General features: G+C 40.9%; 1 protein-coding gene across 1 annotated transcript in view; it reads left to right on the top strand.

The window, feature by feature from the left end:
• The window catches only part of LOC129697193 (retinitis pigmentosa 1-like 1 protein), a 33,907-nt gene extending 22,985 nt beyond the window's left edge, over nucleotides 1-10,922 (top strand). Inside the window, exon 4 of the mRNA XM_055635515.1 lies at nucleotides 1,521-10,922. Coding sequence (XP_055491490.1) covers nucleotides 1,521-7,171 — 5,651 coding nt within the window. The 3' untranslated portion in view covers nucleotides 7,172-10,922. The remainder of the gene's footprint in view (nucleotides 1-1,520) is intronic.
• Nucleotides 10,923-24,316: the final 13,394 nt, after the last annotated feature.

Genomic DNA, 24,316 nt, shown 5'->3' with positions numbered 1-24,316 from the left:
CTTGATATTATATTAATTTGCTCCTTTTACCCCATAACCACCCTATCCACTGATGCATAACCCCCAACTCGCAGGTGCGTCTAGAGAGGTGGGGGCGACAGAGATAGAGGAGCAAAGACAGGGCAAGAGACAGAGGGAGAGGGGGGTGGATGGGAGGAGGAGAGGATGGGTGGGTGAGGAGGGGAGAGGGAGATGGGGAGAAAGTGGGGAGAGGGAGGGGGAGATGGGGAGAGAGTGGGAGGGGGAGATGGGGAGAGAGAGTGGGGAGGGGGAGGAGAGTCTATCCCCCCACCTCCCCCACTTGTCACCTTCCCCCCCACTATCCCTCCTCGCCTCCCCCACTGCCCTCCGCTCCCTCTATTCCACACTCCCTAGCTCCCCACCCCCCTCCTCTACTCACCCCTTCCTCTCCCTCTATTCCCCCTCTTCCCCCACTCTTCCTCATCACCTCCTCCCTCTTCTCCTACTCTCCTCCAATCCCTCCCTCACCTCTCCTTTCCCCTACCCTCAGTCACTCCATCCCTCCCTCCATAACTCCTCTCCCCTCCTTACCCTCCTCTCCCTCTATCCCCTCTCCCCCTCCCCCATCCCAGGATCTCAAAGTTGTCACTCCTTTCCCTGCTTGCGTGTCCCGGAGGAGCATCAGCCGTTGGCCCCCTTAGAGCCAGGCCTCAGATCGGCCTGGAAACATCAGCAGCTACGGCCATGTGGGCGGGGGTGGGGGTGGAAGCGTTCAGAGAAAAGATGGGTGAAGAGCCATGGGGGAGAGGGAGGTGTCGCGGGAGAGGGGGCAGGAGCCAGCGATGGGGCCAGAGGGGAAGGGGCTTTCTTCCCCCGGGATCAGATTCTCCACTTTCTGTTTGGCGCCATCTCCCGCCTGGGCCGGGCCGCTTCCGGTCCCTCTCCGAAAATTGTGTCCGGTTGGAGACTTCTGCCGGCCTCCCTCAGCTCCTGTACAAACGCGATGGTGCAGGAAATGGGTGAACCGTCCCACGGAGTGACAGGAGAAGAGACCAATCCGCGCCGCGCTGACTGGCAGGAGAGGAGATCGATCTGCGCACAAAGATTTTTAAACCTCGCTAACGTTTGCAATAGACCACCGATCGGAACAAAACTTGGTGCACTCGCAGCACAGGAGAACGGCGAGTGAGCTGGTAAAAAAATCATAGCGCTATCACGTACCGTTTTTGCGCAAATAGAAAGACCGCGCAAACCAGAAGAGCACAAAATCAGAGTTTTAGTTATGTATAGATATATAGATAATGTAGATTGCTTTTTAAAATTTTAAGCATATTATCTGCTGTGTTTATCCTTGCTTGAGTTTACATCATAAATTATTCTACTTTGAAATATTTATCTTTTATAAAAGCTAATAATGACAAAGTTGCTTCCAAATTAAATACAATTTAATCTTTCTCTAGTTTATTTTTCTCTTCTTTACTCCAAATTCTGTATGACAAATATCTTTCCTCTAAGGTATTGTTGAATATTTTCATGAAATACTATTCTGTATTTGACAGATAACTTTGGACTAGAAACTAAGAAAAGCATAATTCATCCCAGAACATCATCTCGGTCATCCAGATTTTCATTATCATCAGACAAGTTATATCCTAATACCTTCAATATGTCCTCAAACAACAATGGGCAAACTTCATTTGTGGATCACCCACGTGAGAATAATTCCGAACTTATTGATTCTATGAAAGATGACAATATTGAGAAAAGAGTTAAAGTGAACAAGGATGGCAGCCTTTCCGTGGAAATGAAGGTTCGATTTCGTTTGCTTAATCGTGAGACACTTCAATGGTCCACACAGATCAAGAGATCCAGTTTGGCCGAGAAATCCATGAATGAACGTTTGTGTTCAGTGGAAGACCTTGCCACGGAACAGGCTGATCAAAGTAATAGTTTTGATGAATCATTTTATCCAGCCAATGGTGATGACACCTGTGTTTCAAAACTCGATGGAGCAGAAGCTGAAGAACTCTGCTGTGAGAACTGCTGCAAGTGTTGTCAAGGGTACGATATTTGGAAAAATCCATTGTATGCTGATAATATTACAGAAGTGAACTCCAGAAATGGCAAATACACTCGCTCTTCTCATTCAAGCACATTACCATGCCGACGTGTAACGTACAAAAGCGAATCTGTTGAAAGCATGCAAACAGCATCAAGTGAAGAATATACACATTTTGTACATCAGATAAAAAGCCATTCAGAGTCTGTGGAAAATAGGGATGAGGGAGCAGAATATTGTTCCCCGAGTCACTGTAGTAGCCAAAGTGGTGGCTATACATCTAGTTCTAAAAGTGTAGGATATCATGAGAGTAAAACATCTTTTTCTAGGAGTCAAAGTGCCATTGCTTATCAATTTTCATCACATGGCTCTTCAAACAACAGTCATCAAAACCTACAAGATGGAAATCTTTCCTGCGTTTCCAAATGCAATTCCATCGGTTCCTCAAAGGGAAAGGTTGCAGTAAAATTAACAGACATGGCAGAAAATGACAGGCTTGCTGCTTCGTACACCGGTTTTACAGATTCAAAAGTTGATTTAAAAGATGCCAACATTAAAGCAACTGATGATGAACAAGCAAGTAACATTATTGCATCTCGTCATTGTGCAAAATGCAAGAAACAAATTAAACTGGAGGATGATTCCAAAGCAAGATCTCAAAATGGTTCTGCAAATGGGTCAAAATGTTCAACTAATGATTGGAAAGAATCAGCTGCATTGAACCAATTGCACTCAAGCATTAAATCAAACTCTCCTACCCAAATTACTGGTAAAATAAATGACACAAGTGATACTGGGGGTACTGATGAAGGCAAAGCATATTCACTTGAATCCAGTTGCTCCATTCACAGTGATAAAATGTCAGCTCAGGGAATATATGAGGACAATAGACCGGCAAATAACATTTCATTATCTTCAGCAAAATCCAAAACTGGTAGTCATATTAAGATAGATTTAAATGAATTGGAAAGACATTGTACTCCTAAAATCCATGGCAAAAATTATGATATTTATGGAAGACCAATAAGCAACACAACTGACGCATCTTCCAAAAAGAACAAAAAACAATCAACAAATAAGCAGGCAGAAGATGATTCAATTCCTTCTCGTTCAACTAACTCCTTAGGATCATTGACTGACGGTAAAGATGATAATGTTTCATGTTCAGACTTAAATGGAAAAAATAGAGTGAAACTAAAATCTCAGTCAGCTACTTCCACCCATTATGAACAATCAGCAGCAAGCCAATGTGCAAAACATATTGTGACAAATTTCAATAACAAAAGTCGAATATCCTCTGAATTGTTAAATGATAGCCTTTCTGACAGCTTAAGTGGAAGTGAAATGGCCATTTCAGAAGAAGATGGGAGTTCTTCCACATGTGTACCTGACAATTCTGAACCAAATCTAAAAGCTGCTGAAAATGGAAAAACAAGCAATGAGGATAAAACACTCTCTTCAACATCGGAGTTACAAAATGAAGTCAGTATAGGAATGGAGCAAGTAAGAAGCCAAACAGCTAGTAGGATTTGTAGTGGTATTTCTAAAGCATCTGGTGTCAAGGCTGATGAAAGTCAAGAAATGCAGCAAGTTGAAAGCAAACCAGAAAACAATGATATTTCAATATCTCCAACTATAGCAAAGGTAGATCTTTTGTCTTGTAAGACAAATGAAAAAGCAGCAATTGAAATAAACACAGTGGCAGAAAATGTTTCTGTTCAGAGCATGCCTCAGTCTTTGGAGCGAAGAGGAAAGGGTGGTGGTAAAAGGACTCCACGTTCACACACAGAACCAGGTCAGAAATCTAAAAGGAGCTTGACTCATAATAAAGTAACAGATAAAACACTTTCTGCATCTAAGCCACCCACACCAGGAGCTGAATCGAATTTAATTGAAGGAAGCACCAGTGAAAAATCTCAGAAAGAAAACAGCATTAAAAGTAATAATGACAAGAAGAGTGAAAAAGTCAGTAGCAAAGAAATAAATAAGCATAACAATAATGTAAAACAAAATAAAAATAAACAATCTAATCATCCTGTTACAGTTGCATGTGGAAAGAATGATCTTATACCCGGTGTATTGCCAAATCCATCTCTTGAAGAGGCTGTTCATGAATGGCTGAAGAATATTCCATCAGAGAACATGCTCATCAAATATGACAGCACTGAGGAGTTCCAAGGTAAGTGTGAAAAATCAGCAGCAGATGTGACAGAAGGAGAAAAAACTGAAGAGTGTACAAAAACATTTGAAGAGAAACCACATGAAGTGGAATCTACTGCAACCAATCTTGAATTTAAAGAGCAAAACAATTTTGAGTTGGAAACATTGGAATGCAGCAATAGTTCAAAAGCAGAAGATGAAATTTCAGCCCAGCCTAATGTCAAAGCGGTAGATATACTGCAATCTAAGCCAATTAGTTCTTGCTGTTCCACAATGAAGCAAAGTCTACGAGATGACATTTTACCAAGCAACGTGCATTCCCCTGTTGAGGTTATAAAGGTTTTTCTTTCTTCTAGGCAGAGAATAAAAATGGACAGGTCAAATAGTGTGCCCGATTTAAATATTGCACATGAGAGAAACCTAAGCCATTTAGCCAAGGCCCTGTTGACATGTCTTGCCAGTCTGCAGTTTTTTGATAAAGAATCTTCTGATTCTGCGAGCAAGTTCAACAATGTTGAGAATTCTGCACAGAAAGAGCTTTTAAGTATTCTAAAGTCACTCTGGTACACTGACATTGCTAAGGAAGGCGAAGGAGAGCTCTCCCAAAGTGTTGTTAAAAATTCCAAAACTTCTAAAGGCCATAATTCAGCTGATGATAACATAACGCCGGTCTCCTCTTCTGGAGTGGATGTCAACAGTGGATCTGCAGGTTCAGGAGATGGTAGTGTGAGTGGGGGAAAGGATGTCTCTCCAGCAGCAGAGAGAAACAAATGTGACTTAACAGCAAAAACCTGTACCAGCAAGACAGATGAGATATCAAAGCAAAACCAACCTTCTTTAATAACAAACTCATTTGAAGAGTGCTCTAAAATATATACTGAACAAGATGAGAAATATGAAAAAAACTCAATATCGTCCATAGAGTCTGCAGTGACTAATGCTTCACAGAGGAAGGCAAAGGTAAGAAGCTGCAGAAATGCAGAGCACAAGTCAAAAGATAGTAATAACTTTGAAAAATGGTCTGTTTCAAGAAACTCAAAATTATCTCAGTCAGATATTACCTCATCCAGTTCAGTTACCCAAGACATAGCTTGCCATGTCCGGTGGAACAGTGAGGAGCAAAGTAATGATGAGCATTTTGTCAAAAATGCAGACAACATAGAGAATGGCACGCTGGACGCAACTCAGAACTTACAGGAACAACATGCTCCAGGAGCAGAAGGAATGAGGCCATCTGCTAAGAACAGCATTGATATGGAAGACATAGTTCATCATAACAAGGCAAACGATCATAATGAGGGAGTCAGTACAAGCAAGCTTGAAGAAATTGACGAAACAACAAAATCATTTGATAATATCAATGGAATAAAAGTATCAGAGGAAATAGCAAGTGCTAATACAGCACAAGAGGTCATGGCTAAGGAAAAGGCTGTGCCAATAGAAAGGAAATTAGCTGATCCTGATCCAGTTTGGTTACTCAAACTGCTGATGAAACTGGAAAAGCAATTTATTACACATTATGTGGACGCAATGAATGATTTTATAATTAGATGGAATTTAGAACCCGATGGACGATTAAATCAGATGATTGAGGAATTAAGAGATGACGTCAGTCGAAGAATCCAAGGAAGCATTGAAAGAGAGTTTAGAAAAGTCCAAGGTAGGGCAGGTAAGAAGAAGCCGTCACCTCCACAGGAAGCACAGAGATGCGAGTCATCCGGACAAACAGAACAGAGACGGAGACGGCTAAAAGCCATGTATAAAATGGAAACATTTTCTCCATCTTCTAAAGAATCTGATCATGAGTGCAGCGCAAATGATTTTTCATCTCTGGCATGTGATGAGAATCTGAGTTCCCATCTGAAGGGAGGTGACAAAGTTGACGCTCAAGATCAGCTTGAAAAATTATGTCCTTGTGATTACAGCACAGGTAAATACAAGGCTCCAAACCTTGCAGCAAATCAAAAGCAAACCAAAACTTCGGTCAAAAACTTTGATTTGAAAGAAATCCTTAGAATGAAAATGAATAGACCTAATGAGCAAAAAACAAAACAGATTAGCACAGATGGGGCCGAGGAATTATTGAACAAGGAAATTAAGAAAAGTGGTTGTAATGAGAATGAAGCGTTGGAATCTGATCATATTAACAATGAAGTCGGTCAGAATTTAGGGGATATTAAAGAAGTAGATATATACAATGATGATCAAGAAAATAAAAGTGAAGTTGGAGAATTAGCAAAAATAAAATCAATTGATGGCCAAAAGACCAATGAAGATCAAGGTGATCTGGTTTATAAAGATGAAAGTCTGCATGAAAATGACAAAGCAAATTCCCAGTGTGCTGAGTGCAAAGTAGGTGACAATGAACATAATGACGAAGAAGCCAGCACTATAACTATGAAATGCAAAGAGCAGAATGAAGAAGATGATTTAATATCCAATGATACAGATCTAGAGACAAGAAATGATAGCAAATTAGAATCACCAAATTCTGATAGTCCGAAAATGTCCGAAAACAATGTAAGCGAGACTGTGGAGAATAATGTTAGAGAGGATGAGGTTCAAAATTTGGATAACAATGTTTCAGAGGAGCACATAAAATCTGATGTTATTAAAAACTTCCACAAAGAGGTATTGGACATGAATGGAGCATTAGCTACAAATGGGAATGTCATCAATTGTCCACAGCACTCTGGAGACGGAGCACTAGAAGATTCCACTGAAGAAAACACGGCTGATAATATTCAGGGGAGTGCTAAAGAAGCTCCAAGCAGCAGTTCAAATAGTGCAGGAAACAAATCATCCCAAATGTACCCAGGAAGCACATCAGATGAAGACAGAAAAAGCATTGGTACAAGTGCTGAAGTATCTGAAGATGAGAAAGAAACAAGACATAATTCAGCCACAGATCCTGAGCATAAAGTTTATATGAGGAACCAATCAAAGAAACCCAGTTGCAATGAGTTCAATGAGGATGATCTGGATTTTTAAGCATTCTGAAAAGTGGCTGATAATAATTCTAATCAATATAGTTACATTCAGTTAAACAAGTTTAAACCAATTATTAAACCTCCACATATATAAAATATTAGTGTACTATAAGAATAACTGGAGGATCCGGCCATATTCAGTTTATTTACAAGAAAACACCCAATGGATTAGGTAACATTTTTAGGAATATTAAGGATATTTTTCTTGCCTTTGCCCCATCATCACCATGACCCTCTGACTTCCACTGGAAACTGTCCTGGACACCCGATAAAGGCACAGCAATTGCACTCAGCAAGCACAGACGTGGAGAAGCAGCCCTATTGTTCCAATTAATGGAAACAATTGGCACGTCTGTCAAGCCAGTCCTTTTCTTTTCAACACTGGCATCTCCCACATCCTCATACCAGCTTTCAACTACCCAACCAGTAACATTTCATAGTTATAGAGTCTCTGCTCACTTCTATCGTTGTATAAAAACACAGTCTTGAGTATCAGAAAGCTTCAAATGTTAGCTATTCTGACAACATTCAAACATATCTGCAACCAAAAACTTGGAGGGGGGGTTTATTTGCATTAAAATGTATCAATGACAATTCGCTTCCACATCCAAATTACTTCTTTCCTTTCTTGTTCTGTACCTGGAATTAATTATCTTTAGATAAAAAATATCCCAATTTGCTAAATACGTTTGAAAGCAATAAACCCAATGATGTCGCTGAGGTACAACCTAAATCTTTAGTATCTTTAGAAATGATATGCTAATCATGCTCCCTAAATAGTTACACTTCCTGTGACTCTAGCTTCTCTCAGATAAACAGTAATATATATGTCTGGACAGTCAGTCCTGATTGGAGGAGCACAAGTCTCAGCTGAGTTCCAAATAATATACTCGTATCACCACTGCAAGAGGCCAAAGATCAATTAAATTGTGAATTTGTGAGAATTTTTTTTGGGATATTCAGGAGGTTTCTGGTCTTTCTGAGAATGATCCCTACACTAATCCCAAATCCTTCACTATTTGCTCTTCCCTGCATCTTCAACATTTGCCGCTTGAGAGAGGCACGTCTAGATGTATCCCTCATGACCGAATTCTCTTCCCCACCTTAGAAATCCACTCAAAGTATTAACAGAGCCATACAAATGGCATTTCAGGACTTACTGAGATCCAAAGTGTATTGTTCGTCTTGGGATAATTATAACTTTCAATCAAAAATTCCAAGGTTATATAAATATTTCTTATAAAACAGAAAATTATCAACATTCATACCTTTGGACAATCATTATTTTTTAAAGATCACATAATTATTCTAATTTTAATGTTGCACAATGTAATTTTGTATGACTTCATAGCATTCTATTTGACTGGTGACACCTTCCTGTATAACCAGAAGAGATCCAATGGACTAGATTGTTTTCTCCAATACTATTCTAGAAATATTCTACAAAAAATTGTGCAATAATATGTTAAATTAAAACAGTGGAGTTTTGGCTTTGCTGCAATATTTTGTTTGGATTTTGTATTCTTTTTTAGCTCTGTGGGAAGGCAAATACATGTATCTATGTATCAATATCTTTCTTCGCTGCCAATTGTCTAGTGTTTTGAATTTTCATGTAATAAAAATGAACTGTAGATGTTGGTTTATACCAATGATAGACATAAAATGCTGAAGTAACTCAGCGAGACAGTGCAAAGTCTCTGGAAAAAATTGATAGATTATATTTGTGTCAGGACCCTTCTTCATATTGATTGTAGTAGGGAGACAGGGGAATAAAAATATGTTTGTAGAAGTTACCTAAAATTGGAGAGTTTAATGTTCATAGCGTTAGGCTGTAAATGTGCTCCTGTACATTGGCAACACCAAACATAGCCTACTGGACCTCCTGGTTACCAACCACTTAAATTCCCCTTCCTGTTCCCATACCGACCTTTCTGTCCTGAGCTTCCTCCATTGCCGGAGTGAGGCCACACTGACATTGGAGGAACAGCACGTCATATATCACTTGGGTAGTTTACAACCCAACAGTATGAACATTGAATTATCCAATTTTAGTTAACTTCCCTCCCACTCCACTAAAGGTCCATTAACCAGCTTCACAGTTTGCAACAATGTATCCCTCTTGGGCTCACGCCTGTCTCTATCCAACAATCGGCCTTTGAGGAAACCTCCTTGCCTGAGGTAATTTGTTGTCAGCCCTGATTTGTCCTGTTTATTTTCGCTTCCAGTTTTTCTCCCTACTACAATCAGTCTGAATAAGGTCGCATATCCATTTTTTCCAAAGATGCACTGAGTTACTCCAGCATTTTGTGGCTTTTAAATTTTGATGCTTGGCTCAGGCAGAGAATTAATTTATGTGTGTCAGATCCAACAATTGTATATTTCATGAAATCTATATTCGGTACTGTTTCTCATCAAAGAACATAAAATTAATTGACATCAACACAAATATTTTGTATTTGTAAAGTAAAACATTTAATTCCATGTTTGGATCTTGGGAGTCTCATTCTCAGTGGAAGGAAGAAAGAACATGCATTCATACCAAGTCATTTGAAAGCATTTAGCAATCAATTAAATGCAATCACTGTGTTATGTGGGTAAATATATTAACCCATTGCTCATAGCAAGGTTCCACAAGGGGCAAATAAATGCTTTGATTATCTGCTTTTGATGTTGTTTTGAAGGAGCAGTGTCAGCTAGTAATAGGAAAACCTTTTCAGCTCTACATGCTGTTGCAACTATTGCATCTTCTTGAATGCCGGGGAGGAAGACGGAACCTCTGTGTCTCAGTGCTGCACTGAAGTATTACAATGGTATTGTAATGGAGGAATAAGAGGGACCCTGGAGAAATTCATCCTTTTTGAATTTAAGTCCTGGCAGAGGTCTTTGAAACCATAATCTCCAGGTTCAAAGGTCAACATAATGGCAAAATGAGACAAGGGGAATACTTCAACAGCTTCTTATAGCCAATGGCTTGGTTGTCTTTGAAAGCTTCTTGCTATCATTTAATCAGCAGATTTACCTGCTGCAAATCGGGATAAATTTGTGCATAAAACAAAAAATGACAAACTTGATTATTAGGTTGACCTATCACATTTGATAGAAAGTAAGGAATAAACATGACGTGCTAAAATAAAATGTTGCATTTAGTACTGTACACCCGTTGTCAAATGTGCACAATACTGTATTAGTTTGCATAAAATGCCAAATTGGAATTCTTGAAATTGCATTCACAAATAAAGAACTTATTTTCAAGATTTATTTTGGATAAGCTTCTCTGTGGATGTAGGCAGTTTAAAATGAAGAATCTAAGATGATAATAAGGATTGTGAACTATAAAACTCCAAATACAGAAAGGTAACAGTGATAAGAATTTAAATAACTTTTTTCTTTGCTATTAGACAATAGACAATAAGTGCAGGAGTAGGCCATTTGGCCCTTCGAGCCAGCACCGCCATTCAATGTGATCATGGCTGATCATCCCCAATCAGTACCCCATTCCTGCCTTCTCCCCATATCCCTTGACTCCGCTATTTTTAAGAGCCCTATCTAGCTCTCTCTTGAAAGCATCCAGACAACCTGCCTCCACTGCCCTCTGAGGCAGAGAATTCCACAGACTCACCACTCTCTGTGAGAAAAAGTGTTTCCTCGTCTCCGTTCTAAATGGCTTACACCTTATTCTTAAACTGTGGCCCCTGGTTCTGGACCCCCCCAACATCGGGAACATGTTTCCTGCCTCTAGCGTGTCCAAGACCTTAACAGGATTGGCTGGTAGCAAACGTAAGCCCACTTTTTAAGAAGGGAGGGAGAGAGAAAACGGGGAATTACAGACCAGTGGGGAAACTGCTAGAGTCAGTTATTAAAGATGGGATAGCAGCACATTTGGAAAGTGGTGAAATCATTGGACAAAGTCAGCATGGATTTACGAAAGGTAAATCATGTCTGACGAATCTTACAGAATCTTTCGAGGATGTAACTAGTAGCGTGGATAGGGGAGAACCAGTGGATGTGGTGTACCTGGACTTCCAGAAGGCTTTCGACAAGGTCCCACATAAGAGATTAGTATACAAACTTAAAGCACACGGCATTGGGGGTTCAGTATTGATGTGGGTAGAGAACTGGCTGGCAAACAGGAAGCAAAGAGTAGGAGTAAACGGGTCCTTTTCACAATGGCGGGCAGTGACTAGTGGGGTACCGCAAGGCTCAGTGCTGGGACCCCAGCTATTTACAATATATATTAATGATCTGGATGAGGGAATTGAAGGCAATATCTCCAAGTTTGTGGATGACACTAAGCTGGGGGGCAGTGTTAGCTGTGAGGAGGATACTAGGAGACTGCAAGGTGACTTGGATAGGCTGGGTGAGTGGGCAAATGTTTGGCAGATGCAGTATAATGCGGATAAATGTGAGGTTATCCATTTTGGTGGCAAAAACAGGAAAGCAGATTATTATCTAAATGGTGGCCGATTAGGAAAAGGGAAGATGCAGCGAGACCTGGGTGTCATGGTACACCAGTCATTGAAAGTAGGCATGCAGGTGCAGCAGGCAGTGAAGAAAGCGAATGGTATGTTAGCTTTCATAGCAAAAGGATTTGAGTATAGAAACATAGAAAATAGGTGCAGGAGTAGGCCATTCGGCCCTTCGAGCCTGCACCGCCACTAAATATGATCATGGCTGATCATCCAACTCAGTATCCCTTCTCTCCATACCCCCCGATACCTTTAGCCACAAGGGCCATATCTAACTCCCTCTTAAATATAGCCAATGAACTGGCCTCAACTACCTTCTGCGGGAGAGAATTCCAGAGATTCACCACTCTCTGTGTGAAAAAAGTTTTCCTCATCTCGGTCCTAAAGGATTTCCCACTTTATCCTTAAACTGTGACCTATAGGAGCAGGGAGGTTCTACTGCAGTTGTACAGGGTCTTGGTGAGACCACACCTGGAGTATTGCGTACAGTTTTGGTCTCCAAATCTGAGGAAGGACATTATTGCCATAGAGGGAGTGCAGAGAAGGATCACCAGACTGATTCCTGGGATGTCAGGACTTTCTTATGAAGAAAGACTGGATAGACTTGGTTTATACTCTCTAGAATTTAGGAGATTGAGAGGGGATCTTATAGAAACTTACAAAATTCTTAAGGGATTGGACAGGCTAGATGCAGGAAGATTGTTCCCGATGTTGGGGAAGTCCAGGACAAGGGGTCACAGCTTAAGGATAAGGGGGAAATCCTTTAAAACCGAGATGAGAAAAACTTTTTTCACACAGAGAGTGGTGAATCTCTGGAACTCTCTGCCACAGAGGGTAGTTGAGGCCAGTTCATTGGCTATATTTAAGAGGGAGTTAGATGTGGCCCTTGTGGCTAAGGGGATCAGAGGGTATGGAGAGAAGGCAGGTACGGGATACTGAGTTGGATGATCAGCCATGATCATATTGAATGGCGGTGCAGGCTCGAAGGGCCGAATGGCCTACTCCTGCACCTAATTTCTATGTTTCTACTAGCCCAACCGCTCCATTCTCTCAGCATATGACAGTCCCGCCATCCCCGGAATTAACCTTGTAAACCTGCGCTGCACTCCCTCAATAGCAAGAATGTCCTTCCTCAAATTACGGGATCAAAACTGCACACAATACACCAGGTGTGGTCTCACTAGGGCTCTGTACAACTGCAGAAGGACCTCTTTGCTCCTTTATTCGATTCCTCTTGTTATAAAGGCCAACATGCCATTCGCTTTCTTCACTGCCTGCTGTACCTGCATGCTTACTTTCATAGACTGATGTACAAGGACCCCCAGATCCCGTTGTACTTCCCCTTTTCCCAACTTGACGCCATTTAGATAGTAATCTAGATTACCTAAATATTACCATGGAAAGTTCTCATTATTGTTTATACCTGTAACAGTACTGTGTAAAGTTCTTACAAAATGAATAGTGCGTTTGAACAAGGTCTTAGACAAAATTTGCAATCAGTAGAACTCAATCGATATACATCAGTAATACAGCACAGAAATAGGCTCTTCTGCCCAGTTTTTTAAATGAGGTAGTCCCATTTGATTGCATTTGGCCCATATTCCCCTAAGCCTTTCATATCCATGTACTTTAAATGTATTTTAATCATGTAGATGATCAGCCATGATCATATTGAATGGTGGTGCAGGCTCGAAGGGCCGAATGGTCTACTCCTGCACCTATTTTCTATGTTTCAAAACATTGCCATTGTACCTGCCTCTGCAGGTTTGTCTGGCAGATCGTTCCAAATATCAAACCTTCACTGTGAAAACAAATTGCCCCTCAGATCTTTTTAAAATCTTTCACTTCTCACCTTAAGCCTATACCCTATAGCTTTAGACTTCCCTGCCCTACTAAAAAGACTGACCATTCTTATCTATAGTCTTCACGATTTTATACACTATACGGTCACCTCTCTGCCCCCTATATTCCAGGGACCAAAGCCCCAGCCTATCCAGTCTCTCTTTATAACTCAAGCCCACGACATCTGGTAATATCCTGGTGAATCTTTTCTGCACCCTTTCCAACTTAATGACATCTTTCCTATTGTAGAGTAACCAGAACCGCACAGGACACTCCAAATATGGTCTCACCTATGTCTTGCACACTGATAATGTGGCCCAAATCTCAAGGTGTTCAGCAGCAAGCATGCCAAACACCTTCTTCATCACCTTGTCTACCTACCTGTGGAGCTACTTTAGGGAACTGCATCACATACTCCTTGGTCTTGCTGCTATACAACATTACCCAGAGCCCTACCATTTACTGCCCAAGTCCTGGCCTAGTTTCACTCACCAATATACATCAGCTCACACTTATCTGAGTTAAATTCTATCTGCTATTCTGTGTCCCACTGCCCTCGTTGATCTAGGTCCTTTTGTAAAGTTAGGTAGCCTTCTTCACCATACGGCCAAGTTTGGTGTCATTCACAAGTTTACTAACCACATTAAATATGATCCTTACAGAACACCACTAGTCAAAGTTGCCAATCAACAAGCCTCCACCACTCCCCTCTGGTCTTCTACCAAGTTAATTTGGCAAGCTCACCCTGGATTCCACGTGATCTAACCTTCTGGATTAGCCTACCATGTAGGAACATGTCAAAGGCCTTGCTAATATATATATATATATACACCATCTGCCTTGTAATCAGTCCTTGCCTATCCAAATACAGGTAAATCATGTATCTCAGAATCTCCTCCAGTAATGTACCTATGTCAGTCTCAGGCCTGTATTTCTCTGGCATGTTCCTGCAGCCCTTCTTAAATAAAGGCTGCATTCTTGTTAGCATATATAACCCTGCATCTTTTGTAAAAATGATTTTACTCCACATTAGTCCTTCAAGATCTGTTCACTTCAATTCTTCATCCTAGCATCCTCATTATTTTTTGTTTATTTTTTGTGATGTGTCTTTGCTGGCACAAACAGCATTTATTGCTAATCCCGAACTGCCCTTGAGAGAAGGTAATGCTGAACCCTCTGCTTAAACGGCTGCAGTTTGAAGGTATGCCTTTTCTCTGTTTAATTATACAATTGAATGGCTTGCTCTGCTACTTCTGAGGTTACTTCCATGTCAACCACATTACTATTGGTCACACACCAGGCCAGAACAAGGATGGCAGAGTTCCTCCCATGGAGAACATTAGTGAACCAAATAGATTTTTGGTCGATACTACCATGACTAGTTTTTATATTACAGGTTATTAACTAAATTTATTTTTTATTGGGATTTGAATTTATGGATATTGATTTCTACTACAGATCTCGATTTTTACTCCAGATCTCAGGTTTACTGGTCCAGTAACTATTGTCACTGCCACTGCCTTGTGATATATTTTATTTCCATATTAATTTTAATTATATTTGATTGAAATAATCAATTCTCCATACTCCTTTAGATTGCCATCAATTCCCCTTTGTTCCTTTTAACACATCTTCACTAAGGAGTAATTCACAGTAGTAACATGTCTTTGGAAATTGGGAGGAAATTGGAGTAGCTGACAGAAACTCATGTGGTCACAGACCCTCCTCAAGGTCAGTTTCGAATCCTGGTCTCCACAGCTCTTGGCCAAAGCATTAACTGCTCCACTACCATATTGTTCTTGCAGTTTTCTTAATTTCTTTCTATCATCTTGAGGGCGGCACAGTGGTGCAATGGTAGAGTAGCTGCCTTATAGCGCCAGAGACCCACGTTCAATCCTGGCTGCAGATGCTGCCTGTACAGAGTTTCTACGTTCTTCATGTGACCGCGTGGGTCTTCTCTGGGTGCTCTGGTTTCCTCCCACATCCCAAAGATGTGGAGGTTTGTTGGTTAATTAACCTATAAAATTGTCCTTAGTGTGTCAGATAGAACAAGTGTGAGGGTGATCTTTGGTGGGCTGAAGGGCATGATTACATGCTGTATCTCTAAAACTAAACTGAACTCCAGCACATAATACATTTATCAAGAGCAGATTCTGATTCATGAATTCAATATTTTGTAATGCAGTTTACTTTTCTACATTCCCTTTCTATTCTGTCCGTGTATCATCCTGATCTACCTACCCTCACCGCCCATTCACAATATTTCAGAAATGTCCAAAGAAGGCATAGACAAAATTGAACAGTTTAGTTTTAGTTTAATTTAGAGATTTATTCCATTCAGATAGCTAGTGAGAAGGATCTTCCAATAAACTTTTGATACCATAGGTATTCACATTCTCCTTGGATCTAACGTCAAATTAGTAATTCCCTGTTATCTTCCCTCCCTCTACTGTGCCCTCCTTCAAATAGTAGTATTCTTACACGAAAGCAGATCAGGGCACATGTTTTCTCTGTAAATATATTTCAATGCATTCCTTGGACAGCATTATCTATAAAGACTCACCATGCACACTGTGCGATGAATAAGGGTTGGATTTTAACCCCATCCACCTGAGTAATACATCAGGTGGTTTACCCGCTGGTGTTCTGCTTTGATTCTGTAATTAGATGCTGATCCAAAGAAGCAACAGTCTCCTTTAACCATACAATGGATTATCACTCTGATGTTTAATTCCAGCCTCTGTGCCCTTCCTGTCAGACGGAGGACAATTGGTCACAGATTTATCTTTAAATTTTCTTTGGGTGTGAGGTGTTGCTAGACTTCCCGGACACTCCATGCTGTAGGCAGCCATTGGTTAACTTACACATAGGTTTTCTGTTTTAGGATGGTACTGCCCACCCAGAGCTGGTTACAATCGTATTGACGATGATGCTGCGAGTTTGCCATCAAATCAGTGGCATTAAACTAAAGAATGGAGCAGGAGTGGTCAGCACAATTTCTACAACTGTTCCGTTTCTCCCATGCTGATTGGGAAGTTAAAGCTCCTCCCATTAGTTCAATTTTTATCCAGAATTTACTGCAGATTAAAATCTAATATTGCAAATCTCATCCTCACAGGGTGACACTCATGATTGCACCAGGCAGCAGCATCGGGTATTTTTGCAGCAACCATCTGTTGCAAATAGATTTTAAGCATTTGAAGTGATATGAGAACAGTATCAAAATATTCTGAATGTGGGAATTTCACAATTCAATGTCTCAGCTCTGGAGCTTTGTGGGTAAAGAAGGAAACTACTATGCCGTGCTTGATGAAGCTGTTGCTCACTTACATAATACACTCGCTCACCTCTGACTTATGTGTCCCATGTCATCCAAAGCTGCCTGATGCCAGTAACACCAAGGGCTGTTGTCAGTTTTACAGCCACAATCATAGCTGGATCCCTTGTGAAAATATCTGGTATAATTCATTGATTACTGATGAAGGAAACTAATCCATCACACTCTCTGCTTGTGTCGGAAAGTCATACAACACTCTTTTGTATTTCAACTGTGGTCTTGGGCAGTGGAACAAAAACAAGAAATGCTGGAAATATCCAGCGTCAGGCAAAACATCAATGGGGAGGTAAGCAAAGTAAATCTTTTAGATTAATAACGTTTCATTTTAATTTGGATTTTTTTTTCAGAAATGTCTGTAGTTCAGCTAAAGGGTTGCCAGGCTGAAATGTTGACTGTGCCTCTCTCCATAGACACTGACTGGCCTGCTCTATATTCCCAGCATTTTCTACTTTTAGTTCAGTATCTGCAATATTTTGGTTTTTGATTCAGTTTGGAACCTGCTGCATATTTAGTGCCAGATTCTTTGAATTCCTCTTGGCTAACCTGGCCTTGTCACTGTTTTCTTCAGAGTAGAAACAATGGAATGTCAAAAGGAACTGTCAATATTTCTTTACCCTTACCTTACTTTTCTGAAAAGGGCAGTAACTATTTTCAAAGCCTGGTAACTCAATGTTGAAATATGATAGAAATCACAGTCACAACTCTGGTAGAAATGTCACTTTAAATGAAATATCATCTTTAAGGCATTAATTTGGACACCATGTTTAATAACGTGATTCTTTCAGGAAGTAGGAATCTGACGTAAAAAAGGTAGGGACCAGGGAAAAGGTAGGCAAACTCTTCCCCATTTTCCTAATATGGTGTAGTGACAGGGTTGGGGATAGACACACAGTTATATTATTTCTCCTTTCCAAATTCACGATATGATTGAACTTTATTTATACCAGGCGGGAAATTGGTTTGCCACCAGTTATAAAACAAAAGATACATAAAATTAAAGGGACATAGAAACATAGAAAATGGGTGCAGGAGTAGGCCCATTTGGCCCTTCGAGCCTGCACCGCCATTCAATATGATCATGGCTGATCATCCAACTCACTATCCTGTATCTGCCTTCTCTCCATACCCTCTGATCCCTTTAGCCACAAGGGCCACATCTAACTCTCTCTTAAATATAGCCAATGAACTGTGGCCTCAACTACCTTCTGTGGCAGAGAATTCCAGAGATTCACCACTCTCTGTGTGAAAAAAAGTTTTTCTCATCTCGGTCCTAAAAGATTTCCCCCTTATCCTTAAACTGTGACCCCTTGTTCTGGGCTTCCCCAACATCGGGAACAATCTTCCTGCATCTAGCCTGTCCAACCCCTTAAGAATTTTGTAAGTTTCTATAAGATCTCCCCTCAATCTTCTAAATTCTAGCGGGTACAAGCCGATTCTATCCAGTCTTTCTTCATATGAAAGTCCTGACATCCCAGGAATCTGGTGAACCTTCTCTGTACTACCTCTATGGCAAGAATGTCTTTCCTCAGATTAGGAGATCAAAACTGTACGCAATACTCCAGGTGTGGTCTCACCAAGACCCTGTGATAACTCTACGATTTGGGATGTGCAAAGATTGGGGGTGAGGGGGAGGGGGAAGGAGAGGCAGTCTACCCTACGACAGAAGTGGGAGGAGTTGTACAGTTTGATAGCCACAGGGAAAAGGGATCTCCTGTGGCGTTCTGTGCTGCATCTTGGTGGAACCAGTCTGTTGCTGAAGGTACTCCTCAGGTTGACAGTGTGTCATGGAGAGGGTGAGCTGTATTGTCCAAGACTATGCAATTTGAGGAGCATCCCCCCCTCCAAGACCATCTCCAGTGCATCCAACACATTTTCAGTGAATCCAACTCAATTTGATTGCCAGGCTGCTGATGTACTGTCCTAATGAATGAAACTTATTGGGCAACAACATATGTACAGTGTGAAGAGAAACAGAACTTTTGCATAAAATACTCTTTCTGACTCACACTGCACAAATCTTCAGGCAATCACTGAATTTATAAGGAGCCATTGGAGCCTAACATCTTCTGGGCTAATTGTGTATATACATCTTGGAATTAGGATTAGAAGATTGGCCTCAGATATCGTTCTCCATGATGAGGGAAGGTCAATTATCCAAATACCGTGTTCTGGGCTGATTAGTTGCATTATGTGTGTAGTGGCCATTTGGCCTATTTTGCATGTCATTGTGGATGGCATGTTCCTTTAAATTTTAGCCAGCCCGTTATAATGTGGATGGGATTTTATGACGTGTCTTGGGGCGTGTTTATGCAGCTTAACTGCTTGCGTGTTAGTTTAGTTGGGAATTCGTTTTGGACAGGAGAGGGAGAAGGTTTATCCTTCGACCACAGGTCAAGCATGTCAAGCCTCATGTGAAGAAGAAGACACGAGGAGTTTTCTAGTATCTGAAGCAATGCGCTGGAGTTCGAAGAAGATTGCTGGAACAAGTCGGAAAACCTTGGATGTGTCTTACTGTTTTATATCTACAATAAAGAAAATATTCATTAAAAGACTGTGTGCTGAAGCTTTATGAAAGTAGAAGCTCTGAAAGTCTCTGAGGCAGCTTGCATGCGTACCGAAGATATTCCCCTTATCCCCTCTCGCCCAATTAGTGGCTAGGGAGTTAATTTCCTGAAAGATCTGAAAAATCTGCTGCTACAATGTGATGCAGAAAGAAATGATCACAAACGTTCATTTGGAAGGAGCAGAGTTGTTTTTTTCCCCCTCAGGTGTTGTGGCAACGTAAGGTAGATCACGTGTAGATCTAATTTCCAATTTTTAAGCAGCTGTACTTGGCATCCATTATTCTGAAAGGACACTTTCTTAACTGACAATACAAAATGGAGGAAATAAACCCCTTGATTCCCACACTGATCAGAAGAGTTGTGGAAACTTTGGAAAAACAGGACAGAGACCACTGAAGTTGGATTGACATTTAGTTTTTCACTGTGACCCTTCAGTGGTACTGAATAGGCTGAAAACCCTACCTTAGCTGAATAAAACTAAGCGCTTACAATACACTTCTTTAAATTTCTCATTATGTTCCTGGTAATGTATTTTTAAGCTGTCTCATGTAAATATTTGGTATTTGGATAATGTTATTTTCTTCAGTTTCCAGCATGATTTATAAGGAGCCATTGGAGCCTAACATCTTCTGGGCTAATTGTGTATATACATCTTGGAATTAGGATTAGAAGATTGGCCTCAGATATCGTTCTCCATGATGAGGGAAGGTCAGAGGAATTGAACTTATTGAATTTTCACCCCTTTTAACCTGCATTGCAAATTACTGCAATTATGATTGACAGTCGCTATGCTTGCCACCCAGTCCTTTTCTCCCCAAACTACAACCCCCTGCAGCCTGGCTACCCAGATTCAGATCTATTTCAATGGATTCCACCATCCACCATTCACACTTCCAATTCCACGAAAGAGTTAGGTTCTCATCTTTAACTAGTCTTGAACACCTTTTGAAAAAAAACAGAGACAACACAAGAACATTTGCAGCCAGTGAGATATAGGCATAGCAGTGTGCAACTATGTTTTTAATTTCAGCAACGACCCTAGCTGCTGCCAGGGTCTTTTGCTCTCTCTTACCCTCCTCTCTTAGCAGCAGATTTGGACCCATCTAATCTTATGGAGACAATCTTATTACTTCAATTCCCATATTCCCATCAGATTAGCCAATATTTACTAAATGGTATGCTATGTGCTTGGCCATGGCTTAGTTTTAGTTTTTAGTTTTAGAGGTACATCTTGGAAACAGGCCCTTCGGCCCAATAGTCAAGAACTTCAAATTCCTGGGCGTGCACATTTCCGAAGATCTTTCCTGGTCCCAGCACACTGATGCAATAATAAAGTAAGCACATCAGTGCCTCTACTTCCTGAGAAGACTATGGAGAGTCGGTATGTCAAAGAGGACTCTCTCAAACTTCTACAGGTGCATAGTAGAGAGCATGCTGACTGGTTGCATCGTGGCTTGGTTCGGCAATTTGAACGGCCAGGAGCGGAAAAGGATGCAGAAAGTTGTGACCATTGCCCAGTCCATCATCGGCTCTGACCTCCCCACCATCGAAGAGATCTGTCGCAGTCATTGCCTCAAAAAGGCTGCCAGCATCATCAAGGACCCATACCATCCTGGCCATGCACTCATCTCTCTGCTACCATCGGGCAGAAGGTAGAGGAGCCTGAACATCCAACTGTTACATCCAAGTTCAGGAACAGTTACTTCCCCACAATCATCAGGCTATTAAACTCGCCAACAAACAGACCCTGAACTCTAACAGCCTATTGCACTTTATCTGCTTATTTATGTGTATATTGAACTGAACTGTTCTGTATTTTTGCTTACAATATTCTGTTGTGCTGCAGCAAACAAGACACATGACAATAAACTTTCTTGACACTTGACTTGTGTCCGCACCGACCATTGATCACCCATACACTAGCTCTATCCTACACACGAGGGACATTTTTACAGAAGCCAACTACAAATCTGCACGTCTTTGGAATGTGTGAGGAAATAGGAGCACCTGGTAAAAACCCACGTGGTCACAAGGAAAACGTACTAACTCACTACACACAGCACCCGTAGTCAGGATCAAACCCGGTTCTCTGGTGCTGTAAGGCAGCAACTATACTGCTGCACATCTGTGCTGCCCTAATCAAGCGTTCAACTAACAGCAACAAAGGCCATGGCCATGGGACTAAAAGCAGATGGTATGGGACCAATCAATACTTTCTGAACTAATTGGATGTTAATTGTATTGCATTGTAAAGAATTATGGCAGTTTATCTTCCTCCCCATTAAGATGGCCGCTGTCCTGTGCTTTTGGGACCAGAATTTAAGATGTTCCATGGGACCCTCAGGAAAGAAAGGATTTCATAAACAATAGACTTGCACTGGGATCTATTCCAATATTGTTTACATTACTGAAACAACCCAAGACCTAAAATGTCCCTCCATTCAGCAATACTGCACGTACAACTTTGGAGGATCATTAGTAGAACTGAAGACCTGCCTCCCAATTTTTTTGAAGTGTCTTTGAAGATAATCGATGTACCGGTTGCTATTTTCCACAATTTAATCGATTAGAGAAAAGTCTGCATAGACTAAAGGGAAGCAAATGTAACTTCACCATCGATTATTTTTTCGCTAGGCTGTAATTAACAGAAAGGGAACCAGGGGCTGGGTAAATTGACCAGTGAGTAGACTTTTGATGTCAGACGAGGTTAATAAATAAAATGAGAGTACACAGTATTGGAGTAATAAATTGGCCTGGAGTGAGGATTGTTTTCTAGTTGGAAGATGCAGTGCCAGAGGAACTGGTGCTGGAACCTCTAACAGTTGGTTTGGATGAGGGGATCAAGTGTAATATATCCATGTTTGCTAATGTTGGAAAACTGGGTGGTAGTGTGCATTGCATGGAGGTGCAGAAAGAAGGGTATGAGAAGGCTAAGTAAATGGCTGAGGACATTGTAGGTGTGAGGTAATATGGAAAAATGAGAAATGACCTACAATGGTAAAAAACAAATAGAAAGGCAAAGCAATATTTAAATGGTCTGTAATTGAAAGGCATTGGTGTTTATAGAGACATGGGCATCCTGGAACATGGATCATAACTTGCGGATACAGCAAGCAATTAGAAATGCAATAGGATTTGTGTAAAGAGATAAAGATGTCTTGGTGGGAATTATCTAGAGCCTGGTTACACCATATCTTGAATATGTTTCTAGGTCTGGTCCCCTACTGAAGGAAGGAAATACTGAAATAGGGGGTGCAATGAAGGTTCATCAAATTGATTCCTGGGAGCAGTGGCGGACTCGGTCTAAAAATATTGGTTGCCAGGAGACAAAGGGGGCCACTTGATATAGGGGGCCCACTTCATCAGGGGCCCACTTGCCATCAGGCAAGCTGACACCCTGACCAGTCCGCCACTGCTTGGGAGATAATCCTGTGATATACAACGCTAGTTGGGTTGATAGCCTCTTGGGTTTGGAAGTAAAATAAATGATCTTATTGAAAACAATGAAACTTCTAACAGCTTGATGAGGTAGATGCAAGGATGATAATTCCATTGGCCGGGGTGTTGAGAACCTGGGATCAGTCTCAAAATAGAGGATTCACTATTCAGGAGAAAGATTCAAAAAACTGTTTTACCTGAAGTATGTCTGATAGAAAATTAATTAATTAGCACGTGGAGGCCATAGGAAGAAAATATCAGGACATAAAAATGATTGAACAGATAATATTTAAAGAGAATAGATTCAAGTCCAGGCAAAGGGTGATTATTATTCCTCTGATATTTAAGTTTGTGGTAGATAATTTCATTTACATTATCCAGGCCACTAACAAGGGGTTGGACAGGCTAGATGCAGGAAGATTGTTCCCGATGTTGGGGACGTCCAGAACAAGGGGTCACAGTTTAAGGATAAAGGGGAAATCTTTTAAGACCGAGATGAGAATTTTTTTTTTCACACAGAGAGTGGTGAATCTCTGGAACTCTCTGCCACAGAAGGTAGTTGAGGCCATTTCATTGGCTATATTTAAGAGGGAATTAGATGTGGCCCTTGTGGCTAAAGGGATCAGGGGGTATGGAGAGAAGGCAGGTACAGGATACTGAGTTGGATGATCAGCCATGATCATATTGAATGGCGGTGCAGGCTCGAAGGACCGAATGGCCTACTCCCGCACCTATTTTCTATGTTTCTATGTTTCTATGTAACAAGAGCAATATTTCCCTAACCTATAGCTTTTGTCACCTGATGCATTCTTCTTCTTCTTGCGTATGGTGTGCACAGCCTAAAGTTGTAGGACAACTTGTTCTATTTGATCTTATTTGATTGTGCACGCCGGTTTGATTGTATTCATCGAAACAGGGTGGACCACGTGAAGGTTGCAATCTTCCACCCCACCTGATGCATTGAAACACCAGGCCATTGGTGCAGGCATCTGGGAAGACTGTTTATGTACTGAAAATACAATATTTGTGTTCACTGTTTACTAGTGATCAGTCACAAAGCATGCTCTTTTCCTTTAATAATTCTGAAGAAAGCTTGCACCAGCTCGAAAATTGAATACCGTATAGGGGATGCATGCAAAACATTTCCTATTATTCCCTGACTTTGATGAATACGATAGAGGTTTTGGCCCCTGACTAACACATGAAATTAATTTACAATTTTCCAGTGACCTTGTATTGAGCCACACAATTCAAATTTACACATAATGAGAAATAATTGGGGCCAAATTAGCAAATTCATTTGGAGAAGGTAGCTGAGGCAAAGAGTTAAAGCATTAACATGGAGGGTGGTTTTCTGAAGTTGCTGTTAAGATAAATAAATGTTGGGAACAGGGTTCAATGGACACACACTGAAAATAAATAATGCTCCACAAATTGTTGATTTCACCAATCATGAAGTTGAAATTTGCACTTTGTGCAATATATAAAAAATTGTGCCC

Source organism: Leucoraja erinacea, chromosome 5, assembly GCF_028641065.1.
Source record: "Leucoraja erinacea ecotype New England chromosome 5, Leri_hhj_1, whole genome shotgun sequence".
NCBI lineage: Eukaryota > Metazoa > Chordata > Chondrichthyes > Rajiformes > Rajidae > Leucoraja > Leucoraja erinaceus.
Note: the sequence above shows the minus strand (reverse complement) of the source record. Positions and strands in the feature narration are given on the sequence as shown.